At 43.5% G+C, this 20,005-nt stretch overlaps 1 protein-coding gene across 1 annotated transcript in view; it reads right to left on the bottom strand.

Annotated features, from left to right (window-relative positions):
• dcbld2 (discoidin, CUB and LCCL domain containing 2) overlaps window positions 1–20,005 on the bottom strand; it is a 131,576-nt gene that overhangs the window by 18,864 nt on the left and 92,707 nt on the right. Inside the window, exons 8-13 of the mRNA XM_078560110.1 lie at window positions 15,154–15,369; window positions 12,112–12,236; window positions 9,660–9,816; window positions 6,970–7,089; window positions 4,871–4,964; window positions 4,427–4,476 (exon numbers count right to left, since the gene is read on the bottom strand). Coding sequence (XP_078416236.1) covers window positions 4,427–4,476; window positions 4,871–4,964; window positions 6,970–7,089; window positions 9,660–9,816; window positions 12,112–12,236; window positions 15,154–15,369 — 762 coding nt within the window. The remainder of the gene's footprint in view (window positions 1–4,426; window positions 4,477–4,870; window positions 4,965–6,969; window positions 7,090–9,659; window positions 9,817–12,111; window positions 12,237–15,153; window positions 15,370–20,005) is intronic.

Below are 20,005 nucleotides of genomic sequence, written 5' to 3'. Positions count from 1 at the left end.
AAGTTGTTCTCTTTGGCAGGAAGAACAAAAAAAGAGTATTACTTAAATGGAGAACGGCCGCATAATTCTGAGATGCAGAGGGATCTAGGTGTTCTAGTACATGAGCCACAAAAAGTTAGTATGCAGGTACAGCAAGTAATTTAAGAAGGCTAATGGAATGCTATCCGTTATTATGAGGGGGATTGAACATAAAAGTAAGGATGTTATGCTTCAGTTATACAGGGCATTGGTGAGACTGCAGCTCGAATGCTATGTGCAGTTTTGGTCTCCTTATTTAAGGAAGGATGTAAATGCACTGAAGGTGGTTCAGAGGAGGTTTACTAGATTGATACCTGGAATGAATGGGTTGTCTTATGAGAAAAGGTTGGACAGACTGGCCTTGTTTCCACTGGAGTTTAGAAGATGGCCTTGACAAGGTGGAAGTTGAAAGGATGTTTCCTCTTGTGGGTGAGTCCAGAACTAGGGGTCACTGTTTTAAAATTAGGGGTCACCCTTTTAGGACAGAGATGAGGAGAGATTTTTTCTCTCAGATGGTTGTGCGACTTTGGATCTCTCTGCCTCAGAAGGTGGTGGAGGCGGGGTCACTGAATATTTTTAAGGCGGGGGTAGATAGATTCTTGTTAGGCAAGGGTATCAAAGGATATTGGGGGTAGATGGGAATGTGGAAATCGAAACACAAGGTGATCAGCCATGAACTTATTGAATGGCAGAGCAGGCTTGAAGGGCTGAATGGTCTACTCCTGTTCATATTTCTTATGTTCCATAAGTGTGCCAAGGGCGCCGGCAATCAGAGGACTGCTGGGGACCAGGACAATGCTGAGTCCAAGGCAGATGATGAGCCTCTGGAGTCATCCATTAGGCGGCAGATGCTGGATGTCCAGTGGGGTGTGCGGGTGGATCTGGTGGAGATCCATGAGGGTCTGCATGCCATGGTCTCTGTTGCGGAGGAGTCCATGCGGAGCATGAGCACTGCATTGACCCTCATGGCTGAGCGCACTGCTTCCTCTGTTGAGAGAGTGGTGACTCTCATGGAGAGGCAGCTCCAGGAATAGAATCAGGGGCTCCAGGGGTTGCGTTTGAACCTGCAAGCCCTCATACAGGCAATGACCTCAGGTGGTCAGTGTCAGTATGGAAGATGGATGAGGCACCCAGTGCCCCAGCTAGGTGCCCGTCCATCAGTGGTGAGCAGGGAGGTCCAGAGCGGCCCCATGTTGACACACGAGCTGTTTGTCGTCTCTATGGGCTCCCTCCAGGGTGCTCCGGAGGCCAGCAGCAGATCCTCCGCCTCTCCGCCAGTGACCGTGAGGCTGCAATGAGTGGGGAGATGCCAGCCCTGGCACTGGCCACTCCCTCCCAGGTGGGGCAAGCACAGGCTCCACCGGCCAGAAGATGATCGCCAAGGTCATCAAGGCCAACAAGATACCAGAGTAAACAGGCTGCCTCCAATGCTGGTGCCACAAGTGGGGGGCGCCAGGACGTAGCACTCTGAAAGGTAAGTTAAAGATACCATGAACACAAGAGGAACAGTTCACGGTTGATTTTCAGCTAATTTATGTTTGGTTTAGATGTCTGCTGGTCTAGACATCAACACCAGTAATGGTAATGTCATTATGCATTCAATGTGACAATAACATTAAATTAGCTTTAGTTCAGAAGGTCTGAGTATGGCTTCACCTTTATTTTGCTGCTGTAGGGTATGCCAGTATGTAATGCTGGACGTGAGTAACTTGATACTTTAATCGCACAGGCATTGAATGGACTCTGCGTGCAAACGAAAGGGTCATTTCAGACACCCAGGATGGAGGCGGCAGCCCTGGCATGAGGTGGAAGCAGATCTTTGGCAGCCTAGCTGAAGTGCTGGATCAAGGTGTCCCTGCCTCCCTGGAGATTACCAAGGTCTGCCTCTATGCCCTCAGCATTCTCCTCACAGTGTTACTCTCCTGACTTACTACTGGATTCATCATCTGTGGGCTGTGAAGCTGCATCAAGATCCTCTTCCTCCAATGGATCCCCCTTGCAAGTTACCAGTGCCAGCCTGTGGAGAGCGCAGCATGCAACCACTATCAGTGATACACGCTCTGAGGGGTTTGTAGTGCACCCCCTGAACAGTCCAGGTATCGGAAGCGCATCTTCAGAAGATCCATGGTCCTCTCTACCACTGCCCTTGTGGAGGCATGACTCCTATTGTAACGCTGCTCTGACTCTTCTTGGCATCACAAGCCATCTTTTCAATGGATAGCCCTCATCAGCCAGTAGCCATCCATCCAGTCGGGCTGGAGCACTCAAGAGCCTTTGCATCTGGGAGCGTCTCAGGATATAAGCGTCATGGGAGCTACCAGGGTACCTTGCACAGACTTGCAGAATCTGCATCCTGTGGTCACACACTATCTATCTGTGTGTTCATGGAGTGGAATCCCTTCGTGTTGACGAAGGCACCCGGCTCATCCACTGGTGCCTTGATGGCCACATATGTGCAGTCGATTGCACCCTGGACGCGGGGGATCCCAGCAATCGCTGCAAAGCCTCTGGCTCGCTCAGCTTGGCTGGCCTCATCCATACGGTAAAGAATAAAGGTCAGTAGCCGCCTGAGCAGAGCTTCTGTCACCAGCTTGACGCCACTGTGGACAGCTGATTGGGGCACTCCACACAGATCCCCCACTGACCCCTGGAAAGGACTGGAGGCATTGAAGTTGAGCACCGCTGTGACCTTCAGAGCCACTGGCATTGGGTGTCCACCCACACAGTCCGAGTTGATCTCAGGCCCAATCATCTGACAAATGGAAATCACTATCACCCTTGAGAGGCGCAGCCTTCTTTGGCATTGCACCTCAAACATATTGAGGTAGCTACATCGCTGCCTATAAACCCTGTCAGCAGGATAGTGGCGTCTTCTGTGGCCCCTTCCACTGGCACTGCACCCCTTGCGCCTGCGCTTCTCCTCCCACAGGTCCCTCCCCTGACAGCTGCATTGGGACACCCGGCCTCCTCTCCCTTCTGCCCCTCTCTTCCTCCTCAGAGGAGTTGCCACCAGTGGGGCCAGAATCCCCATTACCAGGGTAACAGAAGGCTGTCTGATACCTGGAATGGTCCACACGGTCTGAATCCACCGGGGGCCTTGGAGGCACCGATAAGACCTGAAACGAAGCCTGGAAACGTTAACAATGAAACCTCAAACAGAAATGGAGCTGCCTCATACCAAAAGGCAACCAGCAGCAAACTATCTCCAAAACTCCTCGCCACTCACACTGGCAATGCTGCAGACCCTTTTCATCCTACCTTTGGATGTGGTTTAGCAAATTGTCGGCTGTTCGCCTGTCTGTGCGACGAGCACGAAATCACACGGGCAATGTAAAATCTAGCTTAAATGCCTTTTTAATGGCCTTAACTGGCCTCATAATTGATGGCGGGTGCGGCTCTGACTCATGCACATGCCCGCTGACTGAAATATCATGCGAGTGTGCGGTGATGTCAGGTCGCTCGCCCAACGTCCTCACGTGTTATTTTATGCTCGAGCGGGACAGGCACACAGTCGCCCGCTCAGCCAAAAGTTCTGCCCATGGAAATCTACAGCAGTGAGGAAAATGCAAGCACTTTACTCCCAGTAAGCAGGTTTGTATATGTACAATGAAGGTGTTGGCTACCATAAAGAATTGCGACTGCTAAATCCTTCTTCTTACTCAAAAAATAATAAATGAAATTGTTACAAGAAACGAAAAACAAAAAGCCTTATTATGTGCATCCCTCACTCTTTCCCTCCTCTTACAGATAGTTTCAAAACCGAAGCTTGGTGCCATCTGGTTCCTGGTCACTACTTCCTGATATACCTCATTCGTTTGATGCCTGCATTGTGGCACTTGTCCCTGGACCTTTGTCTCGTATCTTAATAAAACAGTGGTGCTGGAAATCATGTGAATAAACTATAGACATGAGATTTTCCTTCAAAGTTTCTGGAATAGTTTGAAGAGTTTGCCTTCCACCCAACACAGAACTTCCCTTTTGTTCTTTGCACCCTTCCCCGTTCCTGCTGCTGTACTTGCTTACAACCGGATACATCCATAACCATTTCCAGTTTTGATGAAAGATTAACGTCCTGAAACATTAACTCTGTCTCTCACTCCACAAAGGCTGCCAGATCTGGTGAGTATTTCCAGCATTTTCTGTTTTTATTTCAGATTTCCAGCAGCTGCAGTATTTGAAAATGTTGCAATCAATCACAGGAATGTAATCATTTTGTAACCATGTCAACTTGACTCAGTTTGTGCACTGCCAATCAGACAACTGTAGATTCAAGCCTCATTGCTGACTTGAACAGCTACCTTAAGTTAGTGCAGTGTTATCAGTCTGTTGGATGAGATGCTGAACCACGCTTCCTATCTGCCTACTTAGATGGAGGCATCAGATCTAAAGGGTCATAAGCATCACTCACCTGCTCGATCCCAATAGGGCAAGTTGTAAGGCCCTGCTACAGGCTTCTTTCTGCAATGGAAATACTTTCAGTTATCAGTTGAATGGATGGGACATAATACTTCAGACAATGCACTTACTGCACCAAAGAGGAAAATGCATGCACATTATCCCCAGTAAACAATTTGTGTTAACTAGAATAAAGCCTTTTAGTAACTAGGGTCTATATCCAGAAAAAATTGTGATCACCAAACCCTCCAGCATAACTCAAAAGTCAATAAATGATAATGAATGAAAAACATTATCCAGAATTTTGCTTTTTGCATTTCTCAAGTTCGGTAAGTCAGCTTATCGAACAAAAGCCTTGACTTACTATTCAAAAGTTTAGACAAAGCTGTTCATTATTTTTTCAAAAGAATATTTATTATTTATGCAATCCCTGCTCCTTGGCTGACCATTTGCTCACCTGTTTCTCCAATGCCAGCCGCATACAAGGACCAGTATAAGGGTAGTAAGCACCATGACTAACACAGGCACCAGGACGGCCGCCAACGCCACATCTGAAACCCATTGAAAACAGCTGCAGTTCAGCTAAAGCCAAGTACAGACTAGCTTTGAAAAAAAGGATCCATTAGGCCAGTGATCTCATATTTCTATGTGTAAATCTGAAATGCGAAACTGAACAGTTTGTATTTGCAAACACTTCTAAAGCCTCTGGCGAACAATAACGTTTACAGTTGCAAACTTTCACAGTGCACTTACAGTAGAACCTTCAATAATATGCTGTATTTGTACCAATAATATTATTATACACAGACTCAAAGAGGCACTTGATGATATTCTATAGCTTTGTACAAATCTATACTCTTGGGCTGGATAGACCTGTAATCTTGAGCACTGAAGCATAGGGCAATAGGTCTTTGAACATTTTTTATAAACATGACCAGTAACACTAATTCCACATGTGCAAGTCTTCCAGGAAATTCTTCCTGTTTACCTCAATCATCTTGAACTTCTCCCTCAAACTGATAGTGAACTACTCATTCCAAATGAGTTGGGTGCACGTGTAAATAGCTGATTTTTTTTTTAAGAATGTAGTAGACTATATGGCATAGTGACAGAATGCAACTGGGAGAAACTGTAAAGAGAATTTAAGTCTCCCAAACTTTAACCCGGTGGTTAACTAGAATGCTTTGGAAAGTTTTGGCCTATTGTACCATTGGGCAAAACATAGGCTGAAGCAAACTGCAGCCAATGCTATCAACAAGGCTAACTCTACATCTGAACTTGGTAATTGTATTGCCAACTCAGATCTATAAGAAAACAGGTATTTTTTTTAATAACTGATTGAATTCCCTTGGTTACCATTCTGCTATGTCACAGTTGACCTTTGTACTAAAAGGGATTTAAACACTTAACCCGTCAAAGCAGTGGGTTAATAGTAACTAACTGAATTCCACTCAGGATTGCCTGGCAATCAGGTCAGAAGGATTAATAATGCTACATGGAGGTATTTGTGAATTAAACCCCCCTGGTAGTTCAAGTGTTATTCACCGTAAAGGTCCTTAGGTAACACAGAACTTAATTCAGACAAGGAAGGACTCAAATTCAATCCTTGTATGGTATTGAGTAAACTGATCTCAGTTGACACAAATAGACTAGAAATGGTCAGGGGTCCAACATCTGTGATGGCCTTCATGGCAAGAATAGCACACCGACGGTCACTGTTAGTGCTCATATGTAAGACCTACTACCTGGGACAGTCTGTAGCACTATTTCATGTGGAATCACACCCAGCTACGGACTGCCATCTTCAGGAGAGGAAGCTTAAAGGATGAAAAGAAAAATTAGAGAAAGTGTGTTCAGGTTCAATGTATTATGATGACCGAATAAGTTAAATGTCGCATATACTTCCAGGATTTTCACTGGTTTTCGGGGCAAGAATTTTGTAATTCTGTTCTGTTCCAACAAACCAGAAAACCTGGAGCTTTATTTATCATATGCAAAGGGGCTGATATGTCCTGTAAACAGCACCTTGATTTGATTAAATAAGTCAAATGCTGATTTTAATTGAGTGAGATTTCTGGATTTTTACCAGTGTTTGGAGATAGCATTCCACAATTTCACCCATTTATCTGTGAAACTTGAAAAACCAGTGGTCTTGATCTAATTGTATTGGATTGCATTGCTCCACCGTGCACTGTCTGGCTATAGTTAACAAAGCCCCTTTCCCTAATTCTATCATCTGACTTAATTAAGAATAAGTTTTACACCTCACCTTATATATTAGTGATTCACACACCATTCAGTCAGGGGAATTTAAGGAGTCATAACAGTTACGGACATGACTTTTTAAATTGCAGGTCCAATAATGCAATTATTGCAGTTATCTCACTTAACAAGCTAAATTGGTTTCCATTTAAAAAAATAATTTTCTTTTCTATTAATGTTTCCAGCTGGTTGCAAGGTGACCCCATCCTGTAACATGATTGACTAATATCAGTGTCTGAATAGCCACCAATGTTTCAGTTAGTAAAGGACCTCACAGGTGGTGGTTTGGCATACCTTTGGTCACCTTAGGAGTCACTGAATTGTTCTTGATTTCTGGCGTAAATGTAATTTCATCAAACTTTGGAGGGATTTCTGTGCTGAGCAGAGGAGGCAGAGACTGAGATGGAGTCCGAGCTACAAAACAAATAACAGAAATATGATGTAATATGAGACTTAGCCAGGAAAACATTTTAAGTGTTGTGATAGCTCTCTTTAAATGATCTGTAAACTGGAATCAGTCCTAAGGCTATAGTTTTGTACCTTCTCCACTAGAGAAATAATTAACCTCAGGGCTAATCCCTTAAGATTGGAAACAATATGCATACTCCTAGACTCAACCATACATGCAACTGTGAGAACACTTCCTGCACTGCCGCTTACAAATGTCTGTGTGCATCAGTTGTCTGGAAATAGTTGGAGTAAAGAGACTGAATGTAGAAGAACTGCACCCATAGCATCTATACCGTGCTTGCCAAGGCCAAATCATTGGCAACAGAATGAGATTTTAAGAGAAAACGGAGTCAAATTCCAACCCTTGGGTTATCTTTGTTTTTAAATAATAAGAAGTACAACCTGACAGGGTTTGGATGCAACAGCAAGTGCCACATGAAAGAAACTGTAAATAAGGAACATTGAGAAAAAGTGTTTTTTGGTTGCATTTTATAGAACTCAAGAATATGTTCACAACTAGTGGAGTTCTGGAAATGTGTCAAACATATTATAGGTCTTACTGTGCAGAGAATTCATCTGGGAACAAATCATAAAAACTTGATTCAGATGTGAACACTGTCAGTTTGGCCCAGATAATCTGCAGGGGGTAAGAATGAAGGTACCTGGGATAGGTTTTTTTCCCATTCATTCATGGGATGTGGACATCGCTGCCTAGGCCAGCATTTATTGCTTATCCCTAATTGCTCTTGAGAAGATGGTGGTGAGCTCCTAGAACCGCTGCAGTCCATATAGTGTAGGTACACCCACAGTGCTGTTAGGGAGAGTGTTCCAGGATTTTAACCCAGCGACAGTGAAGGAAAGGTGATATATTTCCAAGTCAGGATGGTGAGTGACTTGGAGGGGAACTTCCAGGTGGTAGTGTTCCCAATGCATCTGTTGCCCTTGTCCTCCTAGGTGGTAGTGGTTTGGAAGGTGCTGTTGAAGGAGTCTTGGTGAGTTGGTGGTGCTGTCATGCTTCTTCTTGGGATTTCTCCTGCTGACTCCACCAAAGCTTATAAGGGTTAAGTCACAGTTCAATATCAATGATCTGCACCTGTGCCACAGGAGGGACACCTGGGGATCCCAGTGCGATGGATGGGTGTGCACCACCAGGATGCATGGTGCTCACTGATTTTTTTTTTTTAAATGCTGGTTCTTCAGGGGTGTAGGCTTCAATCCCAGACTGGACCCCTCAAGTAGCCCCCATTGTTGCCTTACCAAGAGTATATCTGCCGACCAGTTGTGTGGTCCCAACTTTGGTAGTTTCTGACTCTTCATCCTCTTACATTGGTAGCTATGTTTGGAGTGGGTGGAGGTTTTTACACCTAATAGGTTATCAGAGAATACACAATGTAAGGCTGGATCTACTGCATCCAAGTCCTGGTCCAATTTCCACATACTCCTGCCAAAGTTAGAGCAGGAGTACATTAGGGAAACTGATAGTAAGTGTTTTCATGTCACACATGGCATTACCAAACTGCATTGCAAAGCACCATTTCAATGTTTTCTACAATTGGCTTTCTGTTTACAATAAAAATTCAGCATTTGCAGAAAGCTGTACTTTAGCACATATACAAGGCTTTGCGAAAAGGTAGCTGATGTAATAAATTTACATCTTTCCTACCTTTTATGTTGGATCCTAAATGCTGCCTCCTGGTAAAGAAGTTATGATGCAATTTGTGCTACTCTGGAAGTGATTAATTCAAATTTGATACACTTTTTTCAGAAAAATATCTTCTGGGTTACAGAATCTAAGTGATTTGGGACATGTTGTTGTAAGTGTAGCAAGCTTGGGAGGGAAAAGGTGACATTGGATGGATGGTTCCACCACTGGGGTTTTGCTGGTGTCATTTCTGGGTCTGCTGTAGACTAGTTGGTAGAGGTTGATTGCTATGTTTAGTCAACAACCTCATTAACTTTGCATCATGTGACTATCATGCTTGTAGAAGGCGAACTAGATGGATCTTGGTCTTTTGTTGTCTAACAATTACAGCCTGCATCAGCCAAGTGTAGGAATCTGATAAAATAGGGCAATGACCCAGATAGTTCCCTCCTTCTGCCTAGGAGTACAGTCTTTTCCAGAGCTCCATCTTAGTTGAAACTGGTTCACCTCAGCCAAAGACAGCACATCCATTCAAATGAGCATGAAACTTGATTTTAAATCAAATCATGAACTATGAGCTTAGCTCTTTAAAGATGAGTTGCTGTATCTGGGCTTTTCTGAACCAAATATAGGAATTTTAACAAAGACATTGATTGCATTTCAACTCTGAACTCTGATTTCAATCTTAATCATAAAAAAGATCCTACCATGGATCTAAACAAGTTTTTATATATATATATTCTTTCATGAGTTGCAAGCACCACTGGCAAAGTCAGCACTTGTTGCTCATCCCTAACTGCCCTCGAGAAGGCAGCACACCACCACATTGTTGAACCACTGCGGTTCCATTGTAATTTGTTAAAAAAGATGGAGTATGTTAAGGGAATCTTACCCAGTGAAAGTTGGTATGGCTGACAACCCAACAGCTCTACTTTCAGTGCCGCCTTCTGGTGCCACTGTACTGGATTAATCTGGATGTAACGGGCGAGAATGGGTGGGATGAAGTTGTTCCGAACTTCCTGGTAATTGTTAGAATTTCCTTGGAATATCTGAGGAAATAAGAGTGTGACAGAATTCTTTTTCATGACATCCCTTTATTTTATTAAAGTTATTTCATTGTTTATTTTTTCCATTCGTTCAAGTTTCTTTTTCATGGCATCATTATATCCCAGTTGGTAAAATCACCCAACACACAATACAGGTAAATGTATTTCTTTTGTATATTTACTTAATATACACCTTCCATTATTCAATGCAAAACTTTGTAGTCTTTCTCTTTCACTGGAGTTTGGAAGTCTGGTATGAAATTATCAGATACATCACACCTTAGTGCATCTTCTAGGTTTTTGTCCAGCACTTTTGAGTGATACTTTGACTTCACCTCGCACAATGAGACATACAGACCCACTCCTACTCTCCATCCAGAATGTGCTTGGATGTTGCTTGACCATTGCCATGACATGGACTATTGGAGCTTCTCGTTAATGGCTGAGCTTGCTTCTTATCTGAAGCAGTTGTCTGACTGGTCTAGCTATCTAGCAAACAGTTCACTGGTGTTTTCATGGTGCTATTTTCACTACTTATGCAACATTTTAGCGGAGAATGTTACAACCAGGGTGGCAGGAGTGCATAGTTTATCTAGCCCCACTATTGGTCGCACCATTAGTCTAAAACTTTAATTAACTGACCAAAATAGCCAACTATTTACCTTTGCTACTGTCAGACCCAGAGTTAAAGAGGCTTTAACCAGACTTCTTTCAATAAACTCAGAATGATAAATTTATTGTAAAAGAAAACTTATTTTTTAAAACAAGTTGTAAGAACTGGTGAACACACAATTGTAATCTGGAAGTATAACTATTTATCCCTTTTAAAATTCCGCATGTGCTGTGTGCACATAAAAACTAACAAAGGAGAAATAGATAGGGTCTCTGCAGAGATGAGCTTTGGAAAATAGCTTTATAAAATAAAGGATAAAGTTTGCAGGGTTTCAATGCTGTTGATCCGGAGCTCTCATATGAAGATGGGCCTCTGGTCCTGGTAAATGTCTGGAGGTTCTTACCAATGGAGCTTCGGTGTGGAGGAGAATATAGATGGAGCAATCTTTCTTGTCTCAGCCTCTCGGGTTTCCAAAGACAGGCAAGTTCCACTGAGATGAGGATTCTTAGGTTGATACTGACAGTCACATGGTTTCAGGCAAGGCTAAGAGCGTGTGAGCTGGGCAGCTTTTCACTTTCTCAGTTCAGTTCCAATTGATTTCAAAAAACCAAGCCCAAAATTAAAGCTCATCCCTGTCATGCGATTTCCAGTAAATCACTAGCCTTTGCATTTAAACCAGTTTTTATTGCCACCCATTAAAATAATTGCAGTGCAAACAAGCAAACAACACTTCCTGCTCAAGTACCATGCTGGTTAGGTGATTTGAAAAGGTATGCTTGCTCCTAATCCAAAGGTGAACTTATGACCCTTTTTTAAAAAACCAGGTCAGCTTCCAAGTGACCGAATAATGCAGTGTCCTTCCATATTTTAAAAGAAAATGGTTTTAACATCACCAATAAACAGTAACCGAGGGAGTAAAGCACAAACAACAATCAAAAAGACACTCAGACACACTTGTTACCAACAAATGCAAAACAAGGTTAAAGTGTATGTGCATATGCTGTGCAAATATGAATACTGAGATCACACAACCAACTATTATTTGTAATCACATATTTTCATTTACTAATCAAAAATGCAACTTTCACATCTGGATTTTAAATTAGCCATGTGGCTAGTTGTTAATATATTGGACAATACTGGCTTGTCAGAAAATCACAGGCTTACTGACTTGTGATTACCCTCCCATTAATGTCAATGGATGGAAAATTGCAGTCAAAGCATGCATGACTTGCTGGTGTAAGTCATCTCCTAAATTCAAAACCCCATTGGTGAGTTGATTTTAGAGAGTCCCACCCATTGTTTTCATACATGCAAAGTCACAGGAACATGCCAACAAACCAATTACCAGTGAAAAGTAGTGAGAGTCAATACTTCAAAATAACCTTATTGTTCCTGCACAGTCATGAATGTAACATTAATAACACTTCTTTTTGAAGACTTTAAGATGCAAAGTATATATTACAAAATATTATAAATACATAGTACACAAAGTCACATGTAGTATTGCTTTCAAATTCTGATGGCACTTTTATTATTGAGGCACCCTAATGTCTATAGGCCAGCAAATAAAACGCATAACCGACTATTGCAAAGATGTAAATATCATTAAGGTTCAGAGTAGTGGGGTTATATAGAACTGAGGGCTTTGCTTTACAAACAGCAACTCACTTTAGTGTACTAACCATGTCCAGGTCACTGTTGGCTTCTTTGTATACCTTCCAATCCTGTCCATCATGACGGGAAAGGATTCGGTATGCAGAGACATAAAAAGAATATTCACCCAGAGTGGAACCTGTGGTAATTATACCTGAGGATAGAAACAATATAAATAGACGTTAGCTTAAGGATCTAACATGTGGAGTCAGTTTATGAGACTCGGTGGTCCTCGTCCTACTCCATCATTCCTTCAGTCCACATAAAGAACCTAAATAATGTACTGGCTTGCAGCAAAGCCAACTCTTAGCACTGCCATTCGTTTACCATTATTGCCTTAATGCCTTTATCTACTATTGGAAACTGGGCTTGAATGATTGAAAACCCATTTCATTAAAGACTTTTAAAACAGAGGATGGGGGGAGCATGATCTTAAACAATATTAACAATTAGGGAAAACAAGTGATAGATATAGTACCAGACTCATCCCTTTGTGCATATACAAATGGATCAGTGCTAAAAAGCTGTTCTCTATAGATTTTAAACTTAAATTGATGACTTCTAAACATTGTCAAAGGGGCCTTTATGACATACATCTGCAATTACATGATATATCATTCATCTGAAATTGTCCTGGGCTGTATAAGTTATTCACTCATTGTACCAAACTATGCTAGCATGAATTAAATAAATATTTACACTCATATCTGCACTGATAAAAAATGTCATTTTTATTACAATCATTGCCAATGATTTATGTTTTATGTTAGTTTGAACAAACTAAGCAGAGGAAATTTTCCTAAGTCTGTTCCCAGGTCAAGTTGATTTCCTGGATGCATCAAATATTGGAAATTGAGTTGGCTGGACAGCGTGCCTATAAAGGAACCACAGGATTTTCCTCCATTTTGATGTACACCCAGGAAAATCTCACCTATAAGTTTAAGGATTTGATAAGACTAACACACGGAAGAAAATAGTGGAGCACATTATTTAGAGTCAGTTTATTTTGTATTGGCACTGACACTTGAAAATAAAAACTAAGCAGGTCAGAGACTGGGAATTCTGAGCAAGTAAATCGCTTCTTGACTGCCCAAAAGTCGTCTACGTCTGAAAAGTGCTGGAATTCTCTCTACTTGCCTGGATGAGTGCAGGTCCAACAACACTCAAGAAGCTCAAAACCATCCAGAACAAAGCAGCCCGCTTAAGCGGCACCTCATCCACCATCTTAAACATTTATTCTCTTCATCATTGGTGCACAATGGCAGCAATGTTCACTATCTGCAAGGTGCACCGCAGCAACTCAACAAGGCTATTTTGACAGCACCTTCCAAACCTATGGAATCTACCACCTAGAACAGGGGCAGCAGGCTTATGGAAACACCACCACCTCCAAGTTCCTAACCAAGTCACACATCATTTTGATTTGGGACTGTCTTTCACTGTCACTAGGTCAAAATCCTGGAACTTCCTAACAGCACTGTGGGTACACCTAAGCCACACAACAGTGGTTCAAGAAAGCAGCTCACCACCACCTTCTCAATGGGCAATTAGGGATGGGCAATAAGTGCTGGCCTTGCCAGTGTTGCTCATATACCAGGTATGAATGAAAAAAAAACTTATTGAATTTCAGACAGTGATCAGCTCCTTTCATAGTTGCATTGCATGCTAGAAATATCTACTGTTAAACAACTTGCCCATTTGATCATTACCAATCTGGGGGTGCTTTAAGATTGCTGTAGTCTTACAGTCTTACATGCAGTTTGTAAAGCCATTTAGTAAATATCTATATTCTGATCAAAACTTGATATTAAATATAGGCCAAGGCAACATGCTAGGAATTTCAGGTGCCTGATATACCTAGTTTACTCAAACCCACTCCTCTTGCCTCAACATTGTGTGCAACTACAACAGTGGCTACACTTCCAAAGTATTCAAATGACTGTAAAGTGCTTTGGGAGACCCCAAGGTTGTGAAAGGTTCTATATAAATGAAAGTATTTAGTCATCTAGGCTCATGCTCTGGAAATTCAGACCTAAACACTCCCGCCTCTCTCAGCTCCTTTACGACCCACCTTAAAGCCAATCTCTTTGACCCAAGCTTTCTAATCACTCCCTCCACATTTATTTGCTTCCTTACCCCTCTATGAAGGGCTCTTGTATTTTACTATATCACTGTTCCTTCACTGCCGCTGGGTCAAAATCGTGGGACTCCCTTCCTAAGAGCGCTGCGGTGTACCTACACCATATGGACTGCAGCAATTCAAGAAGGCATCTCACAATACCTTCTCAATGGTAATTAGGGATAGGCAATAAAAATGCTGGCCTAGCCAGCGACGCCCACGTACCGCGAAAGGATAAAAAACTTCCTAGCAACTCAATAACAACAGCTTGCATTTATATAGCACCTTTCATGTGGTAACCCATTCCAAGGTGCCTCACAGGGACAGTATCAAAAAAAAAAATTGACATTGAGTCACAAAAGGTGGTTAGGATAGGAAAGTGGTAGGTTTAAAGGAGCACCTAAAGGAGGAGAGAGAGGTATAGCAGCGAAAAGGTTCAGACAGCATATTCCACAGCTTAGCGCCTAGATAGCTAAGGCATTCCCATTTTTTGTATATACACAATTTCAAAATGATGACCTACTCCCCACAAAGTTGAGCTGTGGCATGCAGAATAACCCCCACCCCAAATTAATATTTAAATTAAGCTCTCACCTATTTGAGATAGATGCATCCACTGCTGGTATTACCACCCATAGGAAATTGTGCCCACTGCAAAGTAGGTCAAGATCTGAGGTGAAAGAACTCTAGCCATTTGCAAAATCCAGAATTGTGTTTCCTTCTCTAGAAAACATCCTTCACACCAGCAAAATATGAAGGAACTTGAATTCAGGTATCACATTTTGTAGCCAAGCTCTCTGCACTTGGATTAAAGGTTAAGGGCCACCAGATGGTATAAGTGAAGCATGTTCCATAAGGTTTTCATCACCAGGATGCCTAACCTGAAACTTTGTGTAGATCTGCACATAAAACCAATCTTTGCCAACAACACAACTCTGACTGTTTAAGTTACCTGTTATTTTCTTCTCTTTCTTCAAGTCTATTTGTAGCCACTGGGGTTCATCAGTATGAAATGCAGCCCAGGGTGAACCAGGTTTTTTCAGACGAGCCTTTTCTGGTCCCCAGATGTGAAATTGTCCCGAAGGGTCATGCCACTGTAGAACTGAAGATGCATTGATCTGGCTGTCTCCGATGACACCAGACTCCATTCCCAGTGTCCCATAGCAACCTATAAAGCACATAGCAAACATCTAAATTTACCAGATTGTAACATGTCATGTACACACAAGGATTAAAGCCACACAATTTTTAAAAAAGGCATGGAAGACCAGTAGCTCATATATTTGTTTAAAATTCATCATGGGATGTGGGCGTCACTGGCTAGGCCAGCATTCATTGCCCATCTGTAATTGCCCTTGAGAAGGTGGTGGTGAGCTGCTTTCTTGAACCGCTGTAGTCCAATGGGGTATAGGTACATGCACAGTGATGTTAGGGCAGGAGTTCCAGGATTTTGACCCAGCAACACTGAAAAAATGGCAATATAGTTCCAAGTCAGGATGGTGAGTGGCTTGGTGGGTGGGGGATCTTCCAGGTGATGGTGTTCCCATGTGTCTGCTGCCCTTGTCCTAGATGATAGTGGTCATGGGTTTGGAAGGTGCTGTCTAAGGAGGCTTCGTGAGTTTCTGCAGTGCATCTTGCTGATGGTACACACTGCTGCAACTGTACGTTGGTGGTGGAGGGAGTGAATGTTTGTGGAAGGGGGCCAATCAAGTGGGCTGCTTTTTTTTGGATGGTGTCAAGCTACTTGACTATTGTTGGGAGTTGCACTCACCCAGGCAAGTGGAGATTATTCCATCACATTCCTGACTGTGCCTTGTAGATGGTGGACTGGTTTTGGGAAGTCAGAAGGTGAGTTACTCACCACAGGATTCCTAGCCTCTGATCTGCTCTTGTAGCCACAGTATTTATATTCTATGCCAGTTCAATCTTTTGTCAATAGTAACTCCCAGGAAGTTGATAGTGTGGTTACAGGGATGGTAATGTCACTGAATCTCAAGGGATGGTGGTTAGATTCTCTCTTGTTGGAGATGGTCATTGCTTGGCACTTGTGTGGTGGGAACGTTACTTGCCACTTGTCAGTCCAAGCCTGAGTATTGTCAAAGTTTTGCTGCATTTGGACATGGGCTGCTTCAGTATCTGAGGAGTCATGAATGGTACTGAACATTGTGCAATCATGAGCGAACATCCCTACTTCTGACCTTATGAGGGAAAGAAGGTTATTGATGAAGCAGCTGAAGATGGTTGGCTCTAGCACACTACCCTGAGGAACTCCTGCAGTGATATCCTGGAGCTGAGGTGATTGATCTCCAACAACCAGAACTATCTTCCTTTGTGCTAGGTATGACTCCAACCAGCAGAGTGTTTTCCCCCGATTCCCATTGACTCCAGTTTTGCTAAGGTTCCTTGATGCCACACTCAGTCAAATGCTGCCTCCATGTCAAGGACAGTCAGTCTCACCTCACCTCTGGAGTTCAGCTCTTTTGTCCATGTTGGAACCAAGGCTGTAATGAGGTCAGATGAATGGAACACAAACTGAGTGTCAATGAGCAGGATATTGCTAAGCAAGTGCCACTTGATGGCACTGTTGATGACTCCTTACATCACTTTACTGATGATCAAGGGTAGACTGATGGGGTGGTAATTGGCCAGGTTGGATTTGTCCTGCTTTGTGTGTACAGGTCACACCTACACAATTTCCACATAGCCGGATAGATGCCAGTGTTGTAGCTGTACTAGAACGGCTTGGCCAGGGGCGCAGCAAGTTCTGGAGCACAAGTCTTCAGGACTATTGCCGGAATATTGTCAGGTCCCATAGTCTTTGCACTATCCAGTTTCCTCAGCTGTTTCCTGAATCACGTGGAGTGAATCAAATTGGCTGAAGGCTGGCATCTGTGATGGTGGGGACCTCCAGAGGAGGCTGAAATGGATCAGCCACTCAGCACTTCTTGCTGAAGATTGTAGCAAATACTTCAGCCTTTTCTTTTGTGATGTGCTGGGCTCCCCCATCATTGAGGATGGGGATATTTGTGGAGACTCCTCCTTCAGTAAGTTGTTTAATTGTCCACCACCATCCACAACTGGATGTGGCAGGACTACAAAGCTTAGATCTGATCCATTGGCTGTGGAATCACTTAGCTCTGTCTATCGCTTGCTGTTTATGCTGCTTGGCATGCAAGTAGCCCTGTGTTATAGCTTCACCACGTTGACATTTCATTTTTAGGTATGCCTAGTTCTGCTCTTGGGATACCCTCCTGGACTCTTCATTGAATCAGGGTTGATCCCTGGCAAGGTGGTAAAGCCAGAATAGAGGACATGCCAGGCCATGAGATCACAGATTCTGGTTGAGTACAATTCTGCTGTTGCTGATGGCCCACAGCACCTCATAGTTGCTCAGTCTTGAGTTTCTAGATCTGTTCAAAATCTATCCCATTTAGCACAGTGGTAGTGCCACACAACACGATGGAGGGCATCCTCAATGTGAGGTCTGTGCAGTGGTCATTCCTACCGATACTGTCATAGACTGATGCATCTATGGCAGGCAGGTTGGTGACAATGAGGTCAAGCATGTTTTTCCCTCCTGTTGGTTCCCTCAACACCTGCTGCAGACCTAGTCTAGCAGCTATGTCCTTTAGGACTCTGCCAGCTCGGTCAGTAGTGGTGCTACCATGCCACTCTTGATGATGAACATTGAAGTCCCCCACCCAGAGTACATTCTGCACTTGCCGCCCTTAGTGCTTCTTCCAAGTGGTGTTCAACATGGAGGAGCACTGATCCATCAACTGAGGGGGGCGGTAGGTAGTAATCAGTCGGAGGTTTCCTTGTCCATGTTTGACCTAATGCTCTGAGACTTCATGTGGTCCAGAGCTGATGTTGAGGGCTCCCAGGGCAATCTCTCCTAACTGTATACCACTGTGCCACCACCTCTGCTGGGTCTGTCTGGACATACCTAGGGATGGTGATGTTGGTGTCTGGGACATTATCTGTAAGGTAGGATTCTGTGAGGATGACAATGTCAGGCAGTTGCTTGACTAGTCTGAGAGACAGCTCTCCCAATTTTGGCACAAGCCCCCAGGTGTTAGCCTGGAGGACTTTGCAGGGTCGACAGATGAGTTTGCCGTGGTCATTTCCGGTGCCTAGGTTGATGCTGGGTGGTCCATCTGCTTTCATTCCTTATAAACTTTTTAAGCGGTTTATACAACCGAGAGGCTTGCTGGGCCATTTCAGAGGGCAATTAAGAGTCAACCACATTGCTGTGGGTCTGGAGTCACATATCAGATGATGACTTTCAGTCCCAGTATTTTTTTAAAATTTGTTAATGCGATGTGAGCATCACTGGCAAGGCCAGCACTTATTGCTCGAGAGGGCGGTGTTGAGCTGCCTTCTTAAATCGCTGCAGTCCGTCTGGTATAGGGGCATCTACAACACTATTGGGGGGAGGGGGGGTATGGAATGCCAGGATTTTAACGCAGTGACAGAGATGATGGTGAGATGCTATATGGCTAGGAGGGGAACTTTAAGGAGGTGTTTCCATGCATCAGCTGCTCTCGTCCTTCCAGGTGGTAGGGGTCACAGGTTTGGAAGGTGCTGTTGAAGGAGTCTTGCCGAGTGTTGAACTGCATTGCAACTGTGTGCTGGTGCTGACGGGAGTGAACATTTAAAGTGGTGGATGGAATGTCAATCAACTGGACAGCTTTGCCTTGGAAGGTGTCAAGTTTCTTGAGTGTTGTTGGGAGCTGCACTCTCCCAGGCAGTAGACAGCATCATATTACACTTCTGACCTGTGCCTTGGAAATGATGGACAAACTTTGCGGAGTCAGAAAGTGAGTTACTTGCTGCAGAATTCCCAGCCTCTGAACTGCTCTTGCAGTCAGTGTTTCTATGGATGGCACAGTTGAGTTTCTGGTCAATGGTAACTCCCAGAATGTTGGCGGCCAGAGATTCAGTGATGGTAATGTCATGGAAGGTGACGGGAGATGGATAGATTCTCTCATGTTGGAGATGGTCATTGCCTGGTACTGGTGTCTCTATAATATTACCTGCAGCTTATCAGCCCAAGACTGAATATTGTCCAGGTATTGCTGCATGTGGAAATCGACTGCTTCATTGTCTGTGGAGTTGCCAATGATATTGAAAACCATGCAATCATCAGCAAATATCCCCACTCCTGACCTTATGATGGGGGGATAGGTTGTTGATGAAGCAGCTAAAAATGGTTGGGCCTAGGGCACTACCCTGAGGAACTCCTGCAGTGATGTCATGAGGCTGATGATTGGCCTCCAACAACCATAACCCCTTCCTTTGTGCTAGGTATGATTCCAACCAAAGGAGAGTTTTCCCACTAATTCCCATTGACTTCAATTTTGCTAGGGCTCCATGATACAATATTCTGTTAAATGCAGCCTTGATGTCAATGGCAGTCATTCTCAACTTACCTCTGGAATTCAGCTGTTTTCTCCATGTCTGGACCATGTAATGAGGTCTTGAGCTGACTGGTCCTGGCAGAACCCAAACTGAGCCTCAATCAGCAAGTTGTTGCTAACTAAGTGCCGCTTGATATCTTTGTCGACAACACCTTCCAACACTTTTCTGATGATTGAAAGCAGACTAATGGAGTGGTAATTGGCCAGGTTGGATTTGTCCTGCTTTTTGTGGACAGGACATACCTGGGCCATTTTCCACATTGTTGAGTAGATGCCAATGTTGTAGCTGTACTGGAACAGCTTGGCTTGGGTGTGGCTAATTCTGGAGCAGACATCTTCATTTGTTGTCAGGGCCCATAGCCTTTGTTGTATCCTGTACTTTCA

Source organism: Cetorhinus maximus, chromosome 16 (assembly GCF_964194155.1).
Source record: "Cetorhinus maximus chromosome 16, sCetMax3.hap1.1, whole genome shotgun sequence".
NCBI classification, from domain to species: domain Eukaryota; kingdom Metazoa; phylum Chordata; class Chondrichthyes; order Lamniformes; family Cetorhinidae; genus Cetorhinus; species Cetorhinus maximus.
The sequence above is the reverse complement of the archived record's forward strand: the minus strand, read 5'-3'. Positions and strand labels throughout refer to the sequence as shown.